Source organism: Leptonychotes weddellii, chromosome 6 (genome assembly GCF_054177405.1).
Source record: "Leptonychotes weddellii isolate Sample4059 chromosome 6, ASM5417740v2, whole genome shotgun sequence".
NCBI classification, from domain to species: Eukaryota; Metazoa; Chordata; class Mammalia; order Carnivora; family Phocidae; genus Leptonychotes; species Leptonychotes weddellii.
The window spans coordinates 133,814,823-133,832,063 of record NC_138374.1 but is presented as its reverse complement, the minus strand read 5'-3'; the positions used below and the strand labels follow the sequence as shown (position 1 = coordinate 133,832,063).

Genomic DNA, 17,241 nt, shown 5'->3' with positions numbered 1-17,241 from the left:
CCGTTTGCCCAAGCAGCGGTCTACGTTGGGGGGAAAGAGGAAGGCGAACCGGGGCCCCGTGAAGCTGCAGGGAAGCCGGTGCAAGCACTGGGGCGCCGGGTTCTGCCCGGAAGGGGGCTGCCCCTCGAGGGCGAGGCACCGAGGACCCCTGTTGACAAACACGGGGCACGTTGCCGGGCGGCCCCGGCTCCCGTAGGCCCAGGCTGTTGCTAACATCAAGGAGCTGTTTACGGCGCCGCCTCCCCACGGAGCAGCCCCAGTGTCCCTATCTGCTCTCCCTACACCCCGCGCTCGCGTGGACTCCCCGCGGGCCGTCACCCTCCCCGGGCCTGGGAAGCCGGGGCGCGCTGACCGGGTTCCAGACCGCGCCGCCGCAGCCCTAGGGGCGGGCGGGGCGGGGCGGGGCGGGGCCGGGCGCCCTCCAGTTAAGCGCCGCTCCGCGCCGCCGCCGCACGCCGTGGCCGGGCTCCGCGGGGCGGGAGGAGCCGCCGCCAGCTCTGTGCTTTCATTGGCTGACGTGATCCGGGGCCTCCCGGGACCACCAATCCGGAGGCGGGGGAGCCCGGGGCCGCGGGACGGAGTGGACAGGAGTCGGAGGGCCCGAAGGGGGCGAACGGAGCGGCGGCCTGAGAGCTGCGGGCCGGGGTGGGGGTGGGGCGCCCCGCGGCGCCCGGAGCCCTGCGCGGGCAGATAGCGTGGGCGGGGCCCTTATCCGCCTCCCCGCCGAGCGCCGGCCGGGGGGCCCCGAGACCTCTCCCTCCGGTTCCCTCAGTCCTCTCGCGGGTGAGTCCTGGGCCCTGGGCGGGGACCTCACTGGCCCCACCTCGTCCGCCGGCTCTGCCGTAGTTTCCCCCGAAGCAGTGAGTGGCCGGGGGTGGAACGTGGAACCTGCGGGGGGCTTCTGCAGAGCAGGGTGCTCCCCGGTCAGCCTGTCCGATCGCCCCTCTCCCCTAGGCTTCCCAATGGGCCGGACCGTGGTCGTGCTGGGCGGTGGCATCAGCGGCTTGGCCGCCAGTTACCACCTGAGCCGGGCCCCCTGTCCCCCCAAGGTGAGTGCCCCATCATGCCAGAGGGAGCCTCCTTTAATACTCTCCTCCCGTATCCGGCCAAAGGGAGCGCGCCACCGTCTTCCCCTGCGGACCCTTTACCCCGAGGCTGTAGGCCGTGCAGCGTGTCTCGCTCCTGTCCCCAGGTGGTCCTGGTGGAGGGCAGTGAGCGTCTGGGAGGCTGGATCCGCTCGGTCCGAGGGCCAGGTGATGCTATCTTTGAACTTGGACCTCGAGGAATTCGGCCGGCGGGAGCCCTGGGAGCCCGGACCCTGCTCCTGGTGAGAGGATTATGGAATGCCCAGGAGGGCTTGCGGAGGGGCCTTCACTAGAGGACAGACTTGGGAGGAAGTATTGGTGGGCCAGTCCTTTCCTTAGTTTCTCCTCTTCTTGGGGATGTTTGGAGAGCAGGTTTCTGAGCTTGGCTTGGACTCAGAAGTGTTGCCTGTCCGGGGAGACCACCCAGCTGCCCAGAACAGGTTCCTGTATGTAGGTGGTGCCCTGCATGCGCTGCCCTCTGGCCTCAGGTAACGCTGTCACCTCCTTACCGACTGTCTTTCTACCTTGCCCGCATCATGTCACCCCTTCCATTTCCCCATCTCCCAGTCTGTCCGCCCTCCCAGCAAGAGGAGCCAGATGAACAGAAATGACTATGCTTTCCTCAGTGCAGGGGGCTATTCCGCCCTTCACCTCCCTTCTCCAAACCTCTGTTTTGGGCTGGGCTGAAGGAGTTGACTGCGCCCAGGGGCAAAGACCCTGATGAGACTGTGCACAGTTTTGCCCAGCGTCGCCTTGGACCTGAGGTAACACGGCCCAGAGGCCCCCAAATCCCTCTCCTCCTAACCAGCAGCAGAGCCCCCTACTCAAACCTTCCACCTAGGGGCTCTTCTGTATCATTTGGGAACATCCTCTCCCTCTCTTCACACCCAGTAGTCCCCAAAACTCAGCGTTGAGACCGAATGCCTCCACTTCCTTCCCATTCTTTTGTTATAGGGGGACTGCTCCCCACCCCGAACCCTACCCCACCTCCGATCCCTGCGATGCAGGGGCACTGGAAAGTAGTCTGTGCAGCTTCTTCCTTGGCCTCTCACTCCCAGTCTCTCCCTTAAGGTGGCGTCTCTAGCCATGGACAGTCTCTGCCGAGGAGTGTTTGCAGGCAACAGCCGGGAGCTCAGCATCAGGTCCTGCTTTCCCAGTCTCTTCCAAGCTGAGCAAACCCATCGTTCCGTTTTACTGGGGCTGCTGCTGGGGGCAGGTGAGTGGGGGGGCTGGTTCAAGGGATGAAGATATTAAGGACCACCGGAGTAAGGGACTGGAGGCCAGGGGTGCTGTTTCAATGATCCTTCTTTGCCTCCCCCTGTGCAGGCCGGGGCCCACAGCCTGACTCAGCACTCATTCGCCGGGCCCGAGCCGAGCGCTGGAGCCAGTGGTCACTGCGTGGAGGGCTGGAGACGTTGCCCCAGGCCCTTAACACCCACCTGACTAGTAGGGGGGTTCGTGTTCTCAGAGGGCAGCCTGTCTGTGGCCTCAGCCTCCAGGCAGAAGGGCGCTGGAAGGTAGGAGAGCCCCCTGGTGTGTAACGTGTGTGTTCGAGTTTCCATCTTTGCCTAAATGGCCAGGGTTGGCAGGACTAGTTACTCGTTGTTTTCCTGCCCTAGATGCTATTTTTTTTTTTTTTTAAGATTTTATTTATTTGACAGAGAGAGACACAGCGAGAGAGGGGAACACAAGCAGGGGGAGTGGGAGAGGGAGAAGCGGGCTCCTGGCCGAGTAGGGAGCCCGATGCGGGGCTAGATCCCAGGACCCTGGAATCATGACCCGAGCCGAAGGCAGACGCCTAACGACTGAGCCACCCAGGCGCCCCCCCAGATGCTATTTAAACATGGGCTATCCAAGGGTCTTAGGCCTTATTTGTAGACGTTCCTCCAAGACCTGTTGGATCCAACTCTGGACAGAGGTGGTGTTTGTGAGTGGCTTAGATAGGGGAAGGGACAGCCCAGCCCCACTGCACATCTCCGAGTGGCCACACTGGCTTCCGTCCGGCCCACTGCCTGGAGTGATGGTGGGGGTGGGCTCTGTGCCGACTGCAGGGGGGCGGTCTCTTCATCCTGGGGCAGCACTCAGTGTCTCCTGCCAGTTCGGTGCCTGGGAATCGGAGGCAAAATTCCCATTATCTCTGTGTTCTTACATGTTTTCATCCTGTCAGGTGTCTCTGGGGGACAGCAGTTTGGAGGCAGACCACGTGATTAGCGCTGTTCCAGCTTCAGGTACTGGGGTAGCCCTCCTCCCCGTCCCCAGCCAGAGTGAGGCCAAGTGTAGCTTCCTGGGCCAGCGGGAGCACGCTGTGAACGCCTCCTGAAGCAGGCCCCTGGCTGCTGTCCCCCAGTGCTCAGCGGGCTGCTCCCCGCCCAGGCCGCACCTCTGGCCCGCGCCCTGAGCGCCATCCATGCCGTGTCCGTGGCTGTGGTGAACCTCCAGTACCGAGGAGCTCGTCTGCCTGTGCAGGTGGGCGTGGGCACAGATGAACGAGAGCCACGGGCCCAACCGGAACCCTTCTTCCTGACCCGGGCTCTTGCTGCCTCCAGGGATTTGGACACTTGGTGCCATCTTCAGAAGACCCGGGCGTCCTGGGAATCGTGTATGACTCCGTTGCTTTTCCTGAGCAGGACGGGAGCCCCCCTGGCCTCCGAGTGACGGTGAGAAGCAGCAGCTTTGCTTAGTGGGGGTTTCCAGAGGCTCCCTCTGTGCCCACTAGGTCAGGCCAGGCTGGTCAGTGCCACGTTCTCTCCCTAGGTGATGCTGGGAGGATCCTGGTTACATACGCTGGAAGCCAGGGGCTCTGTCTTACCTCAGGAGCTGTTCCGACAGCAGGCGCAGCAAGCGGCTGCCACCCAGTTAGGGCTGAAGGAGCCACCAACTCACTGCTTGGTTCACTTACACAAGGTGAGTTGAGGACGCGCCGCTTGGCTCCCACTGGAGGCAGGGACCGGTGTACCTGTTGCCGTCTACTCGGGCTTGGCCGTCACCAACCAGAATTTCCCCGCATCCCCTCTTCTCTCCCCAGAACTGCATCCCCCAGTATACGCTAGGCCACTGGCAAAAACTGGGTGAGTTGGGAAAGCGGCTGTGTGAGGAGGGCAAGGAAACCAGACCCCCAGCGGTAACAGTCCCTTCATCTTCTCCTTCCAGAGGCAGCGACCCAGTTCCTGGCTTCTCGGAGGCTGCCCTTGACTCTGGCCGGAGCCTCCTATGAGGGAGTTGCTGTCAATGACTGTATAGAGAGTGGACGCCAGGCAGCAGCCCGGGTCCTGGGCTCGGAGCCTAACGGCTGATCCCCAGCTCTCACCTCCTCCTTGCTCTGCTTTACCCACGAAAATACAAGTTGCTGGAGCTTGGCTGGGTCTGGTTGTTCCGTCACCTCCAGGCATACGGTGGCGGCTGGGGGGGGGTTGGGGGTGGAGGAGCGGGTCGCGAAGGTAGGCACAAGGTGCCTGGGATGCAGCAAGCAGGAGCAGAGGCAAGACAAAGTCCTTTATTAGAAAATATATCAAAATCCCAGCCCCCTGAGCCAGGTCCAGAAGAGGAAGTGACTCCAGCACTGGCAGAAAGTACCCAGGGAGGGGCTTCCTTCACCAAACGTACTTCCTCGGAACCATAAATAGAATAAATATTCACAGAGGTCCCAGAAAAAGCCAGATCACTCTTCTCTCCACGGAAGAGGAAGGGACTTGGGGTCCAGCCCTGCTCTTACCCCAGGGGCCAGGGACTCTGAGGAGTCATCACATAAAATCATGACATCAAGGATTCACAGTCATAAGCCCTAGCAGGTGACCCTAGAAAGAGGGACCCCCCAGGACTGAAGGAGCCCAGCTCCAGTCCAGCAGTGAGGAGAGGCCCTTGCCTCCAGCGCAGCCTGGAGTTCAGTCCCCCCACATCCCTCTAAGACCAGTGAGGAGCTGAGGGTGGGGAGAGTACAACCCCTCTGATTCAGTTTCATGATTGAGGAGGGCAGGAAGGAGGAGTCAGTGTGAACCACGGGGGGCTGTGTGGTTGGCAGTAGGCAGAGGGCCAGGCCTGGCTGGGGGCCGGCGCTGCAGCATCTCTTGACGGAAGGCCTGGGAGGAACCAGGTGGGTAACGGGGACCAGAGGGACTCCGGGGACCCCGAGGGTCAGTTCCAATGTCTGCTGTGATGTTGGTATAGAGAGGGCCCAGCTCTCGAGCCAGCAATCGGTATGTCAGTGAGTTCATCCCATCTTGCGTCCAGGAATTCTGAGTACGGACCAGGAGGTCAAATCTGAGGGTCAGAGGTTGGAGAACTAAGGCCCAGAAAGAAATAGCCAGGAACCTAGGGAACATTAGGATGCAGTACTTTCCCTGGGGGTGCAGAGCCCTATGGAGCCATAGCGGTTCCCAGGCAGTCCTCCCTACCTGTGGGGGTTTTCCTCGTTACCCTTATCGCCTCGATGCTTCACCATCTTGTAGTGCCCCACCGATGTGGGGGGGCGAGAGATCTTCATCCCAGCCAGACGCACCCTGCGGGAAAAGGGAGGGCACCTTGGAGGACCCCCAAGTGGAGGAAAGCTGCTGACCGGTCAACAGGGAGAGCTACGGCCAGCAAGGAAGCAACAACATGTTTCTGTACACAACGACTAGTATTAGGCAAAAAAAGTGCCACATACTGGAAGAGAGAAAGTCAAACAGAGTGAAGGAAACAGCACGAGGGAATGTAAGGGCTGGACGCAGCCAAGTCCGGACGCCCTTTGGCCTTTTAACGGGCAGGTAGGTCCTCACCTCCCATCTTTGTTTTCTAAGTGGCTCCCAGGAACTGCCCTGGCATTTGCTCAAAAGGACAGGACAAGCCCAGGAGTTGCAGCCCCAAGCTCAGCAATTCCTACTTAGAACAGTGGCTGAGCGGCCTTGACTCCCTCACCCTGCACCCCCCCCCCAACCCTCAGTGTTAGGAAAAGAATGGAACCAAGTAATCAGGACCCCACCTCTGACACACAGAAGCAAGAGCCAAAGATGGCCTGGGAAAGTACTGAAGGAACACGTACATTTAGAAATTGCTGGATCCTTTACACACACACAGAGAACAAGAACTCAGAGAGGTCATCTGGAGGACACGAGGGGGAGGGAAAGCAATGGGTCCAGCATAGCAAGCCCAAATTTTCACACCACAGATAGGAAATTGGGTCAGCTGAGGCTGAAGGTCAAAATGTTTCACATGCTAAAAATGAGCTGGCATCATGCCAATGGCACAGACTTAAAACCAGAAAGCGATTCTGGGCGATATGGAGCAGAGCCCCTCCTCCACAGCCCCATAGGAAGTGGCCTGGATGCAACGTTAGCAGAAGGCAGGACTGAAGTATGTCTAGGCCCCTTTCCAGCTCTGGAATCCCATGATCCTACAGCCTATTGATCTTCCCTTCTTTCCCAGAAACAGAACTCACCAGATCTAGGAGACTGAAGGGTGACAGAATGGGGAACAGCACGAAAAGCCTGACCTGGGTAGATGGGAAAAGCTAAGGGAGAGGAATGGGCACAGTGCAGGACCAGGGAGCTAAAGCCGGTGTTAAAGGGTTAGAGCCAGGGGTGGTCTCGGAGGACAGGGATCCAGGCCAAGGTGGGGGTGGGGAGTGGTGGCAGGAAGTCTGACCTGGTAGCGATGTCGTCATCCTCACCACCCCAGCCCCAGTATTCATTGGGGAAGCCATTCATCTTCAGGTACTGGTCAGGAGTGAGCGCCGAGACTCCTCCAAAGTACTGGGGGTACGGGAGGCTAGGGAGAGAAAGATCCGTGGGTTCCACGAGTCTTTTGGGGAGACATCCCTACCCCACAATCCCCTTGGCTCTCCTTCTTCCAATGGATGGTGGGTGTCCCTACTTCCCAGCACCCTCTCGTGCCCTCTACCTGTATCCGAACTTGTTCATGGCAACGGCAACATGCCGGGGTCCCCGGGGGTCACACACATACAAATTGTGGTCGTTCTCAGGCAGAAGGTCCACGTCGTGCAAGAAGAGGCAGTCCCACTCCTCGTCACGCAGGGCCTCCCGCACCCCAACGTTTAACAGCTTGGCCCTGTTAAATGTTCCATTTCCAGCCTGGAAGGTAATGGAGAAGAACCAGACCACATCTGTAGGTAGTAGCATGGAGAAGAGGGGGCAGAAGTACAAAAGTGAAAGGAGGGGAATCAAAGCGGGGGGAGTGGGGCAAGGAGAATGAAGAGAAAGCCAAAGTTTCATTTTTTCATCCAACAAATCGATTTTGAGCATCAGTATGTGCCTGATTACTTACATGCTACTGTTTAGCATTTAATCCTGACAACCAACAGCCATGGAAAACAGGTGTCTATTAGTTTTCATTCTTTGCCTCATTTTAGGGGGTTAAGAATCTTGTTCAAGGTCACATATGGGACAAATGGCAGGACTGATTTTAGTCCAAATCTGTCCGATTCCAAATTTGTGCCATTCCCAATTCAACCAAGGAAAAATCATGGAGAGTACAGGGCAGTCGGAATACCCTGAACAGAGTAAGGAGGACTAGGGGGCTAACAAGCTGGCAGAGCAGGGCCAGGTGCTTCTCCACATTCAACAGTCTGACCCTCTTAGAATTATTCCAGGGACCCACAGTCGGAGAGCTGTGCGGCGTTTCCTCGAGGCTTCCTACCAGAAGGTCCGAGTGGAGGAGGCTGGGAGTACCTGGTGGATGACATAGATGCCGTACGCAAGCTGCTGACGCTGCAGGAAGGGGTGCAGGTGGTAGAGCAGCAGGCGAAGGTGGTGCTCCCGGGCCCGGTGGGGCACAATGACGGCTGTGCGGGAGCGGGGCTCACACCCGGCGGGGCGGTACCGGCCCCCCGGTTCCACCCGGGGATTCCTCTCCACAATCTCTGCCAGTGACGGCACTGGGCTAAAGGACACGGACACGGGACCCACTGTTGGGAGGGAACGGCGAGGTCAGGGATTAGAGGGGCGACGAGAAAAGAAGGACCTGCAGGGCCTGGGAACACCGCTGGCCCCGGCAGTCTGGTTCTCGGACTCTGCTCCCCCAAGGGCTTACACAGAAATCTGCACACCTTGAGCTTCCCATCATTGGGACAGCTTTGCAAAGTCCGAAAGGTGCAGGCTCTTTACTTAGCCTACCTTATTTTAGGGTTCCATAACTCCTGCCTCACTAGGTTAGAAGATGGAGAACACAGAAGGACCTCAAGCTTACTAACTAACTAACTAACTAACCCGGGGCTCATCTACAAAGGAAGCAATTGCCGGCCCAAGGCAGCAAGAGAACATGAATGGCCAGGCAATGAAAGGTTGTGGCTCAACCAAGGAGTCCAATCTAAATTCCAAATCCAGAGCCTGCTGATCTCAACCTCTGCCCACCTTTGGTTACATTAACCCCAGGTCCTAAATCTCACGCCTGCCGCCCTAGCCCTGTCCCCACACCCTGGCCTTCCCTTTACCTCCTCCTCCTTCCTGCACTCACCTAAAAGAGGAGACCGTTCTGGACAGTAGGGCAGACCTTGAGGAGCTGGAGGGCCCCCTGGGGCAACAGGGGCGCCAGGTAGGTGACTGAGGTTACTGTAGACATCATGGGGATGAGAATAGTCAAATGTCGGCCCCTGCTCTCGGCCAAATAGGGCACTGAGGCTTCGGAAGCCCCCCAGTGACAGGTACATCATGACAGCCAGCTGGGAGCCCACAAGCAGGGCCAGTGTGCAGGGCCGCTCCAGCAGCCTCCGCAACATCCTGGGCTCAGGTCTGAGGAGGGAGAGAGGAGAGTTCTGGGGGCAGGCAGGCGAAGAGCAAGCCAGCAGAGAGATCATCAGTTACGAACCAAGGTGGTGCCAAGAGTTAAGAGGAAAAGACGCAAAGAGCAAAGTCACAGAAGGGAGCACATAGGTGTACAGTCATGCAACGAAAAGAAACAGAATGTAACCACCAGCAGCCCTACCACTTGCCATTTCCAGCCTAAGTTTCACTCTCCTCCACCTCCTCTCCAAACCACTCAGGCCAATTACTCTCAGTCCCCACCCCCAAGGATGCTTACATCATTCAGGTCCTTTTCAAAGGAGTCTCTGGAGAACCTCCCTCCCAATTTTAGAGAGGGGTGGACTCACCTAGGTTCAAGCTGTCTTCTTCGGGATCATGGGGACTTCAGGGGGTCCCGGGGGGGCAGAGATGTGAGGCATTATCTAAAATTGGAAATGTCACAGAGGACAGAGAAAGGCTCCATCCAGCACTCCAACAGCGATCCTGGGACCAGCTGGAACAGAAGTGGTCAAGGATAACCACTCACCCAGAGGGGCAGAGATCAAGATCAGGGTGGAACTGGTTTCCCAGCAGTAGAAGTGAGGGAAAGTGGCCTGGGAGGGAAAAGGGGAGGACCCAGTCTCTGGGTGTCAGGTGTACCTGTACTTAACCATACCCCACCCCGACAGGACCAACCTGTTTGGGGAGTGGGGACGGGGTTGCTAATGGAGACATTATTTTCGCCAAGGGGTGAGGCAGTCACGACAGGATTGTGGAGTGGCCTCAGGAGAACCCGGGGCGGAGTAGGAAACAGGTTCCTTTCCGTTCTTCACGTGCCTGGGCGCTAGCCCCGCAGGTGCAGGGAGCGTGACCACCTGGGAGCTGCAAGCAAACAGCCCCGGAGCGCGGCGGGGAGTAGGATGGGGGTGGCGTCGTCTACCTTTTCTACCCTATCCCAGTCCTAGCGGGGGTAGGGAGGAGGGTTACCGCTAAAAGTGAGATGGGGAGTGGGAGGGCTGGGCAGAGCCCGTCGCGGGTATCTGGGCTGGCTCACCTAAGGGGCGTGGTCAGCGCTCTGCGGAGGGTCACAGCCCAGTTCTTTCGGAGCACCCCAACCTCCCACCCCAACCTCCTCTTGCATTTGCAATGTGAGCCCACCGGCCTCTGTCCATATTTCCACCTGGGACCCCCTCCCTGCTCAAGCTGGTCTCCAGCCTTTACCCGAAACTTCTCATCCTCCTAGTCGCCCGAACCTTTCTCCCGGGCCTCTCACCCCATCATCCCCAGCCCACGTACCTGCTCTTCTGCTTCCCATCGTCACCGCCACCCCGACAGCCTGGCAGGCATCGTCACCGCCATCTTGGAAGCGGGCGCCGCTGGGCGGGGCCTCGCGTCACGGGGCGGGGCCTCGCGTCACGGGGCGGGGCCTGGGTGGAGCCGCCCGGGCGGGCGGGGCGCGGGGGGGTACCGAGGCCGGAGCGCGGCCCAGCGCGGCTGGACTGCCTGGGGAGTCGTCGGGGGCCTCTCCCCTCTGGTTCCATTCCTGACCGGATGCCATTTCCCACCCCTCAGACTGGGAGGATAGCAGCTCAAATCAGGACTTTCTTGCAGGGCCGAGCTTGGCCCAGAGGCCAGTGCGACAGTTTCTGGCGCGTCCCGAGACCTGTCACCGCGGGCCAGCCGCTTCCCGGAGTGTCCGTGGTGCCCCCGCAACTTAATGCCACTTAGTATCAGAATTGTTTCTTGCTCAGGGTACATCGTTGCGACTGCTCTGGCGCATTTTTGTGTCCCCATGGTGTCCCGCAGGCCTTGAAATAGAAACGATTAGTTAATAAAACAAGGAAACATTGAGTGAGGAGGGAAGGGCGGCGTCTGCTTTAATGTCAAATTGTGTTTTCCCAGATATTAGAGTAAAATGGACGCTCCATTAGTACGCAATATGTTTATCTTGTGGCTTTCACTACCCTCTTAGCATGCTGTGTTTCTTAGAAGCAGATGTTCACACCCAGGAAACTTAGAATAACTCACAGTGTGTGCCTCCAAAAGGGAGGGATACAAACAATACAGTGCGATAAATATGATTGCCCAGAAACTGCAACTCATTCAAACGTAGAGACTTGGGAAAGACTTCCCAGAAGTGATGATTAATGGGGAACCAGAAGGACTCATCTATAGCACATCCATCTGCCCTATGAGATTCTGTTTCCGAGGGAGCTATTTTACAACTCTGTGTAGGTAACTGATCCACATGCAAATTCTGTGAGGACTGAGGTTCAGTGAGCCCCCTACTCCCTACATTGTAAAAAACAAAAAACAACAGTTTTTGCCTCCATGTTCATATTCATTTTTGTGTTCCTGATCCGTAAATGTGTGTTCTTTAGATTTCTTTTAAACTAGGTATTACATTGCATTGAATGGACAGAGGTTTCTGTGATTTGTCCTGCATAACCGACCACCCCACCCACACATTGGCAGGCAAGCTAAAGAATGTTGTTTGTGAGACATAAGTGACCCAAGGAGCCTGGTTAATTGACATTAACTGGCCTCCAGGTCAGAACTGGCCCTTCTGGTCTGGGCGCCAAGAGCTATAAAGTTTGCCTACAGCCCACCATCTCCAGACTGGGCTGGCTCCCCAGAATGGAATCCAGGAGGGGAGGCAAACACACCTAGCCCAGGCTCCTTGAATATGTAAAGACATGATAACATAGGAATGCAGCTCACTCCAAACTGCACACAGGCAAACAAATGTTGAACTTCAGACCCCATCATCTGCCCTACAAGTATGGCCCTCATAGGGATGGGTCAGTTGGAAGTCTCAGCTGGAGAGGCCTCTCTCCATCAGCATTCCAGCTTGGCTGACTCCATGGGGGCTTCCCTACCCGCTGATGAGGTTGGATGTTGTAAGTACCCGATTAGATTGCCTTCATCTATGCGCAGATTTTCCTTTTCTTCAGTTTCTTTTAGATTTTCCTTTTCTTCGGTTTCTTTTAGATTTTTATAATATCAATAAAGTGTTTTTTTCCCTTCGAAACGGAGAGTACAGCTGCTGTGAATCTTTTCTTTAGAACACACATCTCTCGGGCGCCTGGGTGGCTCAGTTGGTTAAGCGACTGCCTTCGGCTCAGGTCATGATCCTGGAGTCCCTGGATCAAGTCCCGCATCGAGTCCCGCATCGAGTCCCGCATCGGGCTCCCTGCTCAGCAGGGAGTCTGCTTCTCCCTCTGACCCTCCCCCCCTCTCATGTGCTCTCTCTCAAATAAATAAATAAAATCTTAAAAAAAAAAAAAAGAACACACATCTCTCAGTTCCCACGTGAGTTAAATAAAATCTGTAACACATGTTCATTTTTATTTGGGTATTGACAATAACTCTGTCCTTGGCCAAACTTTAGACAGGCTCCTCTGAGGCTTCTTTTCAAATAAGCCTCATCCTTGGACCACTGGCCACTTTGAGCAAGAATTCTGCTAAGTCAGGTTAACCAGAATCTCCTCATCCCTGATGTAATCATCCACTGACCCTATACATATCCCCTCGTCCTGATTGTATTCAGAGTCAAGTTCCACCTCTCTCCGGTTGGGATAGTCTTCACAGTTATTGCAATAGTCCTGAAAAAAAGCCTTCCTTACCTTTTGAACAAGTATGAGAATAATTATCTCTTCAGCAGCGGGAGAGTCATAATTTCACCTTTTTCTGAACATTGTGTTTTATATATTTTTAAGATTGTATTTATTTATTTGAGACAGAGAGAGCACGAGCAGGGAGAGGGGCCGAAGGAGAGGGAGAAGCAGACCCTTGCTGGGCAGGGATCCCAGGACGCTGATCTCATGACTGTGAGCCTAAGGCAGACGCTTAAATGACTGAGCCACCCTGGCTCCCCAGAACGTTGTATTTTAATAGCTGTCTAGAGTTCTGGACACAGGAAACCATAAGTGCAAAAGTCTAAAAATGAGAAGAAAGGAGGGAGTTTGGGAAATTAAAAATGGATCAGTAAGGCTAGCCAATCAGGTGAAGGGCATGGTGAGCTAGGAGTCAGAAGAGGTGAACCGGTGGCAGGTAGTAAAAGACTCCATAAACGCTTAAAAAGAATGGATTTTATCCTGGGGGAAGAGGAAGGCGGGAAAGTGCTCTAAACAGGGAGTGCTACTGTCAGAACTTTAGGAAGTTCACTCTGGTGGAAACACAGAGCATTCACCGGAGTGGTCAAGACTGGATGCAGGAACACCATTTCGGAGGTCACTGCAGAAATCCAGGAGTGAGGTGAGGCTCATGCAAAATAAGGCAATATCAGTGGGGGCGGTGGGCGCCTAGGTGGCTCAGTTGGTTAAGCTTCTGCTTTCTGCTCAGGTCATGATCCCGGGGTCCTGGGATCAAGCCCCCATGGGGCTCCCTGCTCAGCGGGGAGCCTGCTTCTCCCTCTCCCTCTGCTTGAGCTCTCTCTGTCAAATAAATGAATAAAATCTTAAAAAAAACAAAAACAAAAAAACAAGGCAAAATCAGTGGGAATAGAGGGAAGAGGTTGTCTTTGAGGACCTTACAAGGCCAATAGGGCTTGGTGATTGTGTGGATGTGCCTACTCAGGGAGTCAGAGGACTCCCCGATTCCTAATGCGGGCCACTGGGTGGATGGCGGCTCCTTTCAGTAAGAAACAAAACTTAGAAGAGGCACATATGGGTGAAACAGTAGAGATGACAAGTTAAACTTTGGACTTAATGAGTTCGAGATACCTGTGGAGGCTCAAAATGAGACAATACTGGGTTTCAGTATGATTGGCTCTGAACCCCACTGGCTGTGTGATGTTGAACAATATGCTTTCTGCGTTTCATCTGTAAAATGAACCCCATCTAAAGGGGGTTTGTGATAATTAGAACTATGGGACAGTGATGGCAGAAGTTAAGTATTCAGTATATCTGAATTTGAGCACAAAGTAGGAGCCAAGTAAAAGCTCTGATATTTTAAGGAGCTCACTGGGTAGTAGAAAAGACAAACATATGGAAAATGGAAGGGCACATTGGTGGCTCAGTCGGTTCAGAGTCTGACTGTGAATTTTGGCTCAGATCATGATCTCCGGGTGGTGGGATCGAGCCCCATGTGTCTGGCTCTGCATTCAGCAGGGAGACTGCTAGAGATTCTCTTCCTCTCCCTCTCCCTCTGCGCCTCTCTCCACTCTCTCTCTCTAAAATAAATAAATAAATCTTAAAAAAAAAAAGAAAAGAAAATGGAAATGTGGTTCTCCCCAAGGACCTCTGTTCCTCTATAGTGTTCAGTTCTGTAAAACTGACCTTCATCTTCTTCTTTCTTTTTTAAGATTTTATTCATTTATTTATTTATTGAGAGTTTTTTGGGGGGTGGGCAGAGGGAGAGGGAGAGAATTCCAAGCAGGAACATGGAGCCTGACTCAGGCCTGGATCCCATGACCCTGAGATCATGATCTGAGCCAAAATCAAGAGTCAGACGTTTAACTGACTTAGCACCCCGGCGCCCCCTTACCTTCATCTTCTATCCCAGCCCTCTGCCTGCCATGTGCTACAATTGTCCTGCATTCACTTATAAGTTTCCTGTTTTCAAGAACTCGCACCTCCACTCCATCTCACCCTGGCCACTCTCTGGACTTAGTCATGACCCAGAACTGCTACATCTCTGAAAGCTTAAATTCTAATGTGCTGTTTTTTACCACAATATCCTGTCTTTATATGTTCTGAATAAATTCTGGGGCTCCTAATGGCCCAGTCATGACAATGTAATAGAAGAAACCCAGTCTACTACTCAAAACTGCTTCAGAATGATTTAAATCTCTGGTTTCTCAAGGAAACATCGGAGGTGGGGGGAGGAGAGCATGGAGCGGGAGCACATTTAATGCATTGCCCAATGTCTTTAAAATCCTCTCCCCCGTTCAGCATTGTCCATTGAGATGGTAGCTTCTCCCCAAAACTCTCCCTTCCAACCTTACTTGGCTCCTTACAATATTATCCTCCAGCTTAGAGTCTGTTCACTTAGGGTCTCTTTGGTTTTGCATAACAGAGAAGAACCCTGGAGCTGACTTAGCAAGCAGAAATTCTTTCCTCCTCCATCGCCATCCTACTCTCCTTAGGGGCCCTGCAGTCTTACAGCCTATTTCTAGAAGGGGAGGCAGATACCTCCTCCAAGAATCCTTCTGTGACCCCATGTTCTGTGCTAGGCTCCCCTCATCTCTCATGACATCTGTCACACTGGTCTGGCATTTTGGTCTCAGCCACCAGACTGTGAACTCTGAGGACAGGGACCATGTCTTCCCTTTTATCATCCCCTGAACATAACCAAGACCTTTTAGCACAAATTCGACAAAATAACCTATCTTAGATCTGACCTAGACAGTTCCTTGGTAGAATTATTTTCTGATGCTAATGCAGGAGTGGGAAGGGGGGGCTGGCAAAGGAAGAGATCTGAGGCGAAGAAAGTCAGCATGTACTGACACTTACTAGAAGCCAGACATGGGGCCAAGCATGTACGCCATTATATTCTTAAGTTCTGACAACCTCTCCATAAGGCAGGTGGTAGTTATACCCATTTTACAGATAAAGAAACCATGGCTCCCAGAGATCAAGTAATTTAAGATCACATCATTACATGTAAGTAGCAAAGCTTAGATTGAGTCTGACTCCGAAAATCTGTGTCCTTTCCTGATGCTGTGAGAGCGTGATTTGATTCCAGTGTATAACCCAATGGCTTTTTTTTTTTTTAATATTTTATTTATTTATTTGACAGAGAGAGACTCAGCGAGAGCAGGAACACAGCAGGGGGAGTGGGAGAGGGAGAAGCAGGCCTCCCGCCGAGCAGGGAGCCCGATGCGGGGCTCCATCCCAGGATCCTGGGACCACGACCCGAGCCAAAGGCAGACGCTTAACGACTGAGCCACCCAGGCGCCCTAACCCAATGGCTTTATTTATTGAACAAACAAATGCGGTAAATAGTCAATTCTCCTTGGGAAACTAGGTCAATTAATATATTTTCCTCTGACCCACTTTCAGGCCCAAATTGTCATATTTTCAGCTTCTCAATGCTTATTACCTTTTCAAGAGAATGTGCTGGTGTGTCTTCGTGAAGTTGGACAGGTGTACGTCCAAGTGTGTCACTGTTTGCGTGCTTGTGTGATTGTGTATTGCTTAAGTCCTCTTGCTGGTTTCCCAAAGACTATGAGGGATGCCTTAAATGTACTTCCTCCCCTCCCTTTCCTTCCTAATGCTACTTAGTACTCTGGACCTGTCCCTACATAAGGTCCTTTCTGGGGAAATTATTCACTATTGTCGCTCTCAGGCCCCCAGCGCCCCCCAACCCTGTTCCCCTCGGCCTTTCTCTGAGCATTTTTAGAACTTGTGGTTTCCCTTAGCTGTCAGCTGCTTAAGTCTTGTTGCCAATGATTTTGGCTTCCCTTCTAGCAACAGTCAATGGGGAAAACATTCAATTGGTTCAGAAGCATTCTCTTAGCCAATAAAATATTAATACATCAAATTCCACTTTCTTCCCCCTTCTTCCCCCACAAGCCCTGACCAATGAGATGCTGGCATTTGTCACTTACTATCAACCTGGTATTTCAGAAGACACAATACTGTGATACTATGTAGAGATTAAAGAAGTGGGGCTAGGGATGGAGTAGAGGTGTGCACGAGTAGCTCATCCTGAAACCTGGCTTTCCCACCGGCACCACAAAAATAGAGGTTGGACAAATGCCCAGGTTTCCTCTGCTCTAACCACAGAGGCAGAGAATCTGAGGGGCAGAAAGAGCTTAAAGAAATCGGCTCAGCTCAGAGTTATTGTTCAACTTCCCCAACCCCAAACACACACACACACACACACACGCACACCACTTACTATCCCATAAAATGGTTGTCCAAACTCTGCTTGAACTTCCCCAGGGACAGGGCACTCGCTGCCCCTGGCACTCCCTGACTGGTCTTTCTTCAGCTCATCATTGTTCCCTCTTTTCCCCTCTAAGACCAGATACTTGAACTGTCTCGGTGCCTGCTTCCTTCCTGTTATTCCTGTTTTCTCCTGAATATACACCTACACCCCAGCACAGGCCCATGAAGGCAATGAGTAGGCAGACTGGGGAGAGAAAGCTCATCGTAGCTCTTGCAGGGAGGTATGAATTCCCCTCCTCCCTAGCAAGAACTTGTTGGACCCTTGAGTTCAGGATATTAGGCAGAGTCTACAGCCCAGGTATGGGAAGGGTGGGATGGGGGAGAGCATTCCAGAAAGGGCCCGGGCCTCGCCTGGGAGGGAGGGCTGTGATGCCCGTCACTTCCCTTTGGGGAGCTAGCTCTCTCTGTCCTCCTCTCTCACGGTATGCCTCCACACACCCACCCAATCACCGACGTGGCCACTAAGCTCAATCCGTTTCTGGGAAAAACGTCTTTATGCCAATCAGAACCCTACTCAGTGAGTGAAGCGCTTCCGGTTAAGATAATACA

The 17,241-nt window shown here is 54.1% G+C and overlaps 2 protein-coding genes across 12 annotated transcripts; one reads left to right on the top strand and one right to left on the bottom strand.

Moving 5' to 3' along the window:
* The first annotated feature begins 578 nt into the window (after window positions 1-578).
* Window positions 579-4,441, top strand: PPOX (protoporphyrinogen oxidase). 4 transcript variants are annotated; one of them, XM_031040249.2, is made up of 13 exons: window positions 579-783; window positions 955-1,049; window positions 1,193-1,327; window positions 1,458-1,573; window positions 1,717-1,849; window positions 2,157-2,301; window positions 2,412-2,602; window positions 3,253-3,313; window positions 3,433-3,551; window positions 3,632-3,742; window positions 3,840-3,989; window positions 4,111-4,153; window positions 4,236-4,441. In XM_031040249.2, the coding sequence occupies exons 2-13, from the start codon at window positions 963-965 to the stop codon at window positions 4,376-4,378; spliced, it is 1,434 nt and encodes a 477-aa protein (XP_030896109.1). In that variant the 5' UTR covers window positions 579-783; window positions 955-962; the 3' UTR covers window positions 4,379-4,441. The 4 variants fall into 4 exon arrangements, with proteins under 4 accessions (XP_030896109.1, XP_081681402.1, XP_081681403.1 ...); XM_081825276.1 differs by having other exon boundaries at window positions 581-783; window positions 1,193-1,328; window positions 1,443-1,573; XM_081825277.1 differs by lacking the exon at window positions 955-1,049 and having other exon boundaries at window positions 581-783; window positions 1,193-1,328; window positions 1,443-1,573.
* Window positions 4,442-4,558: 117 nt separating this feature from the next.
* B4GALT3 (beta-1,4-galactosyltransferase 3) lies at window positions 4,559-10,204 on the bottom strand. 8 transcript variants are annotated; one of them, XM_081825280.1, is made up of 9 exons: window positions 10,094-10,179; window positions 9,494-9,679; window positions 9,166-9,311; window positions 8,532-8,806; window positions 7,748-7,983; window positions 6,960-7,150; window positions 6,705-6,827; window positions 5,477-5,581; window positions 4,559-5,342 (listed from the first exon to the last, which is right to left on the bottom strand). In XM_081825280.1, exons 4-9 carry the CDS (start codon window positions 8,791-8,793, stop codon window positions 5,069-5,071), a joined length of 1,191 nt encoding a protein of 396 aa, XP_081681406.1. In that variant the 5' UTR covers window positions 8,794-8,806; window positions 9,166-9,311; window positions 9,494-9,679; window positions 10,094-10,179; the 3' UTR covers window positions 4,559-5,068. The 8 variants fall into 8 exon arrangements, with proteins under 8 accessions (XP_081681406.1, XP_006744472.1, XP_006744474.1 ...); XM_006744409.3 differs by lacking the exon at window positions 9,494-9,679 and having other exon boundaries at window positions 10,094-10,204; XM_006744411.3 differs by lacking the exon at window positions 9,494-9,679 and having other exon boundaries at window positions 8,532-8,829; window positions 9,166-9,240; window positions 10,094-10,204.
* Between the last annotated feature and the right edge of the window lie 7,037 nt (window positions 10,205-17,241).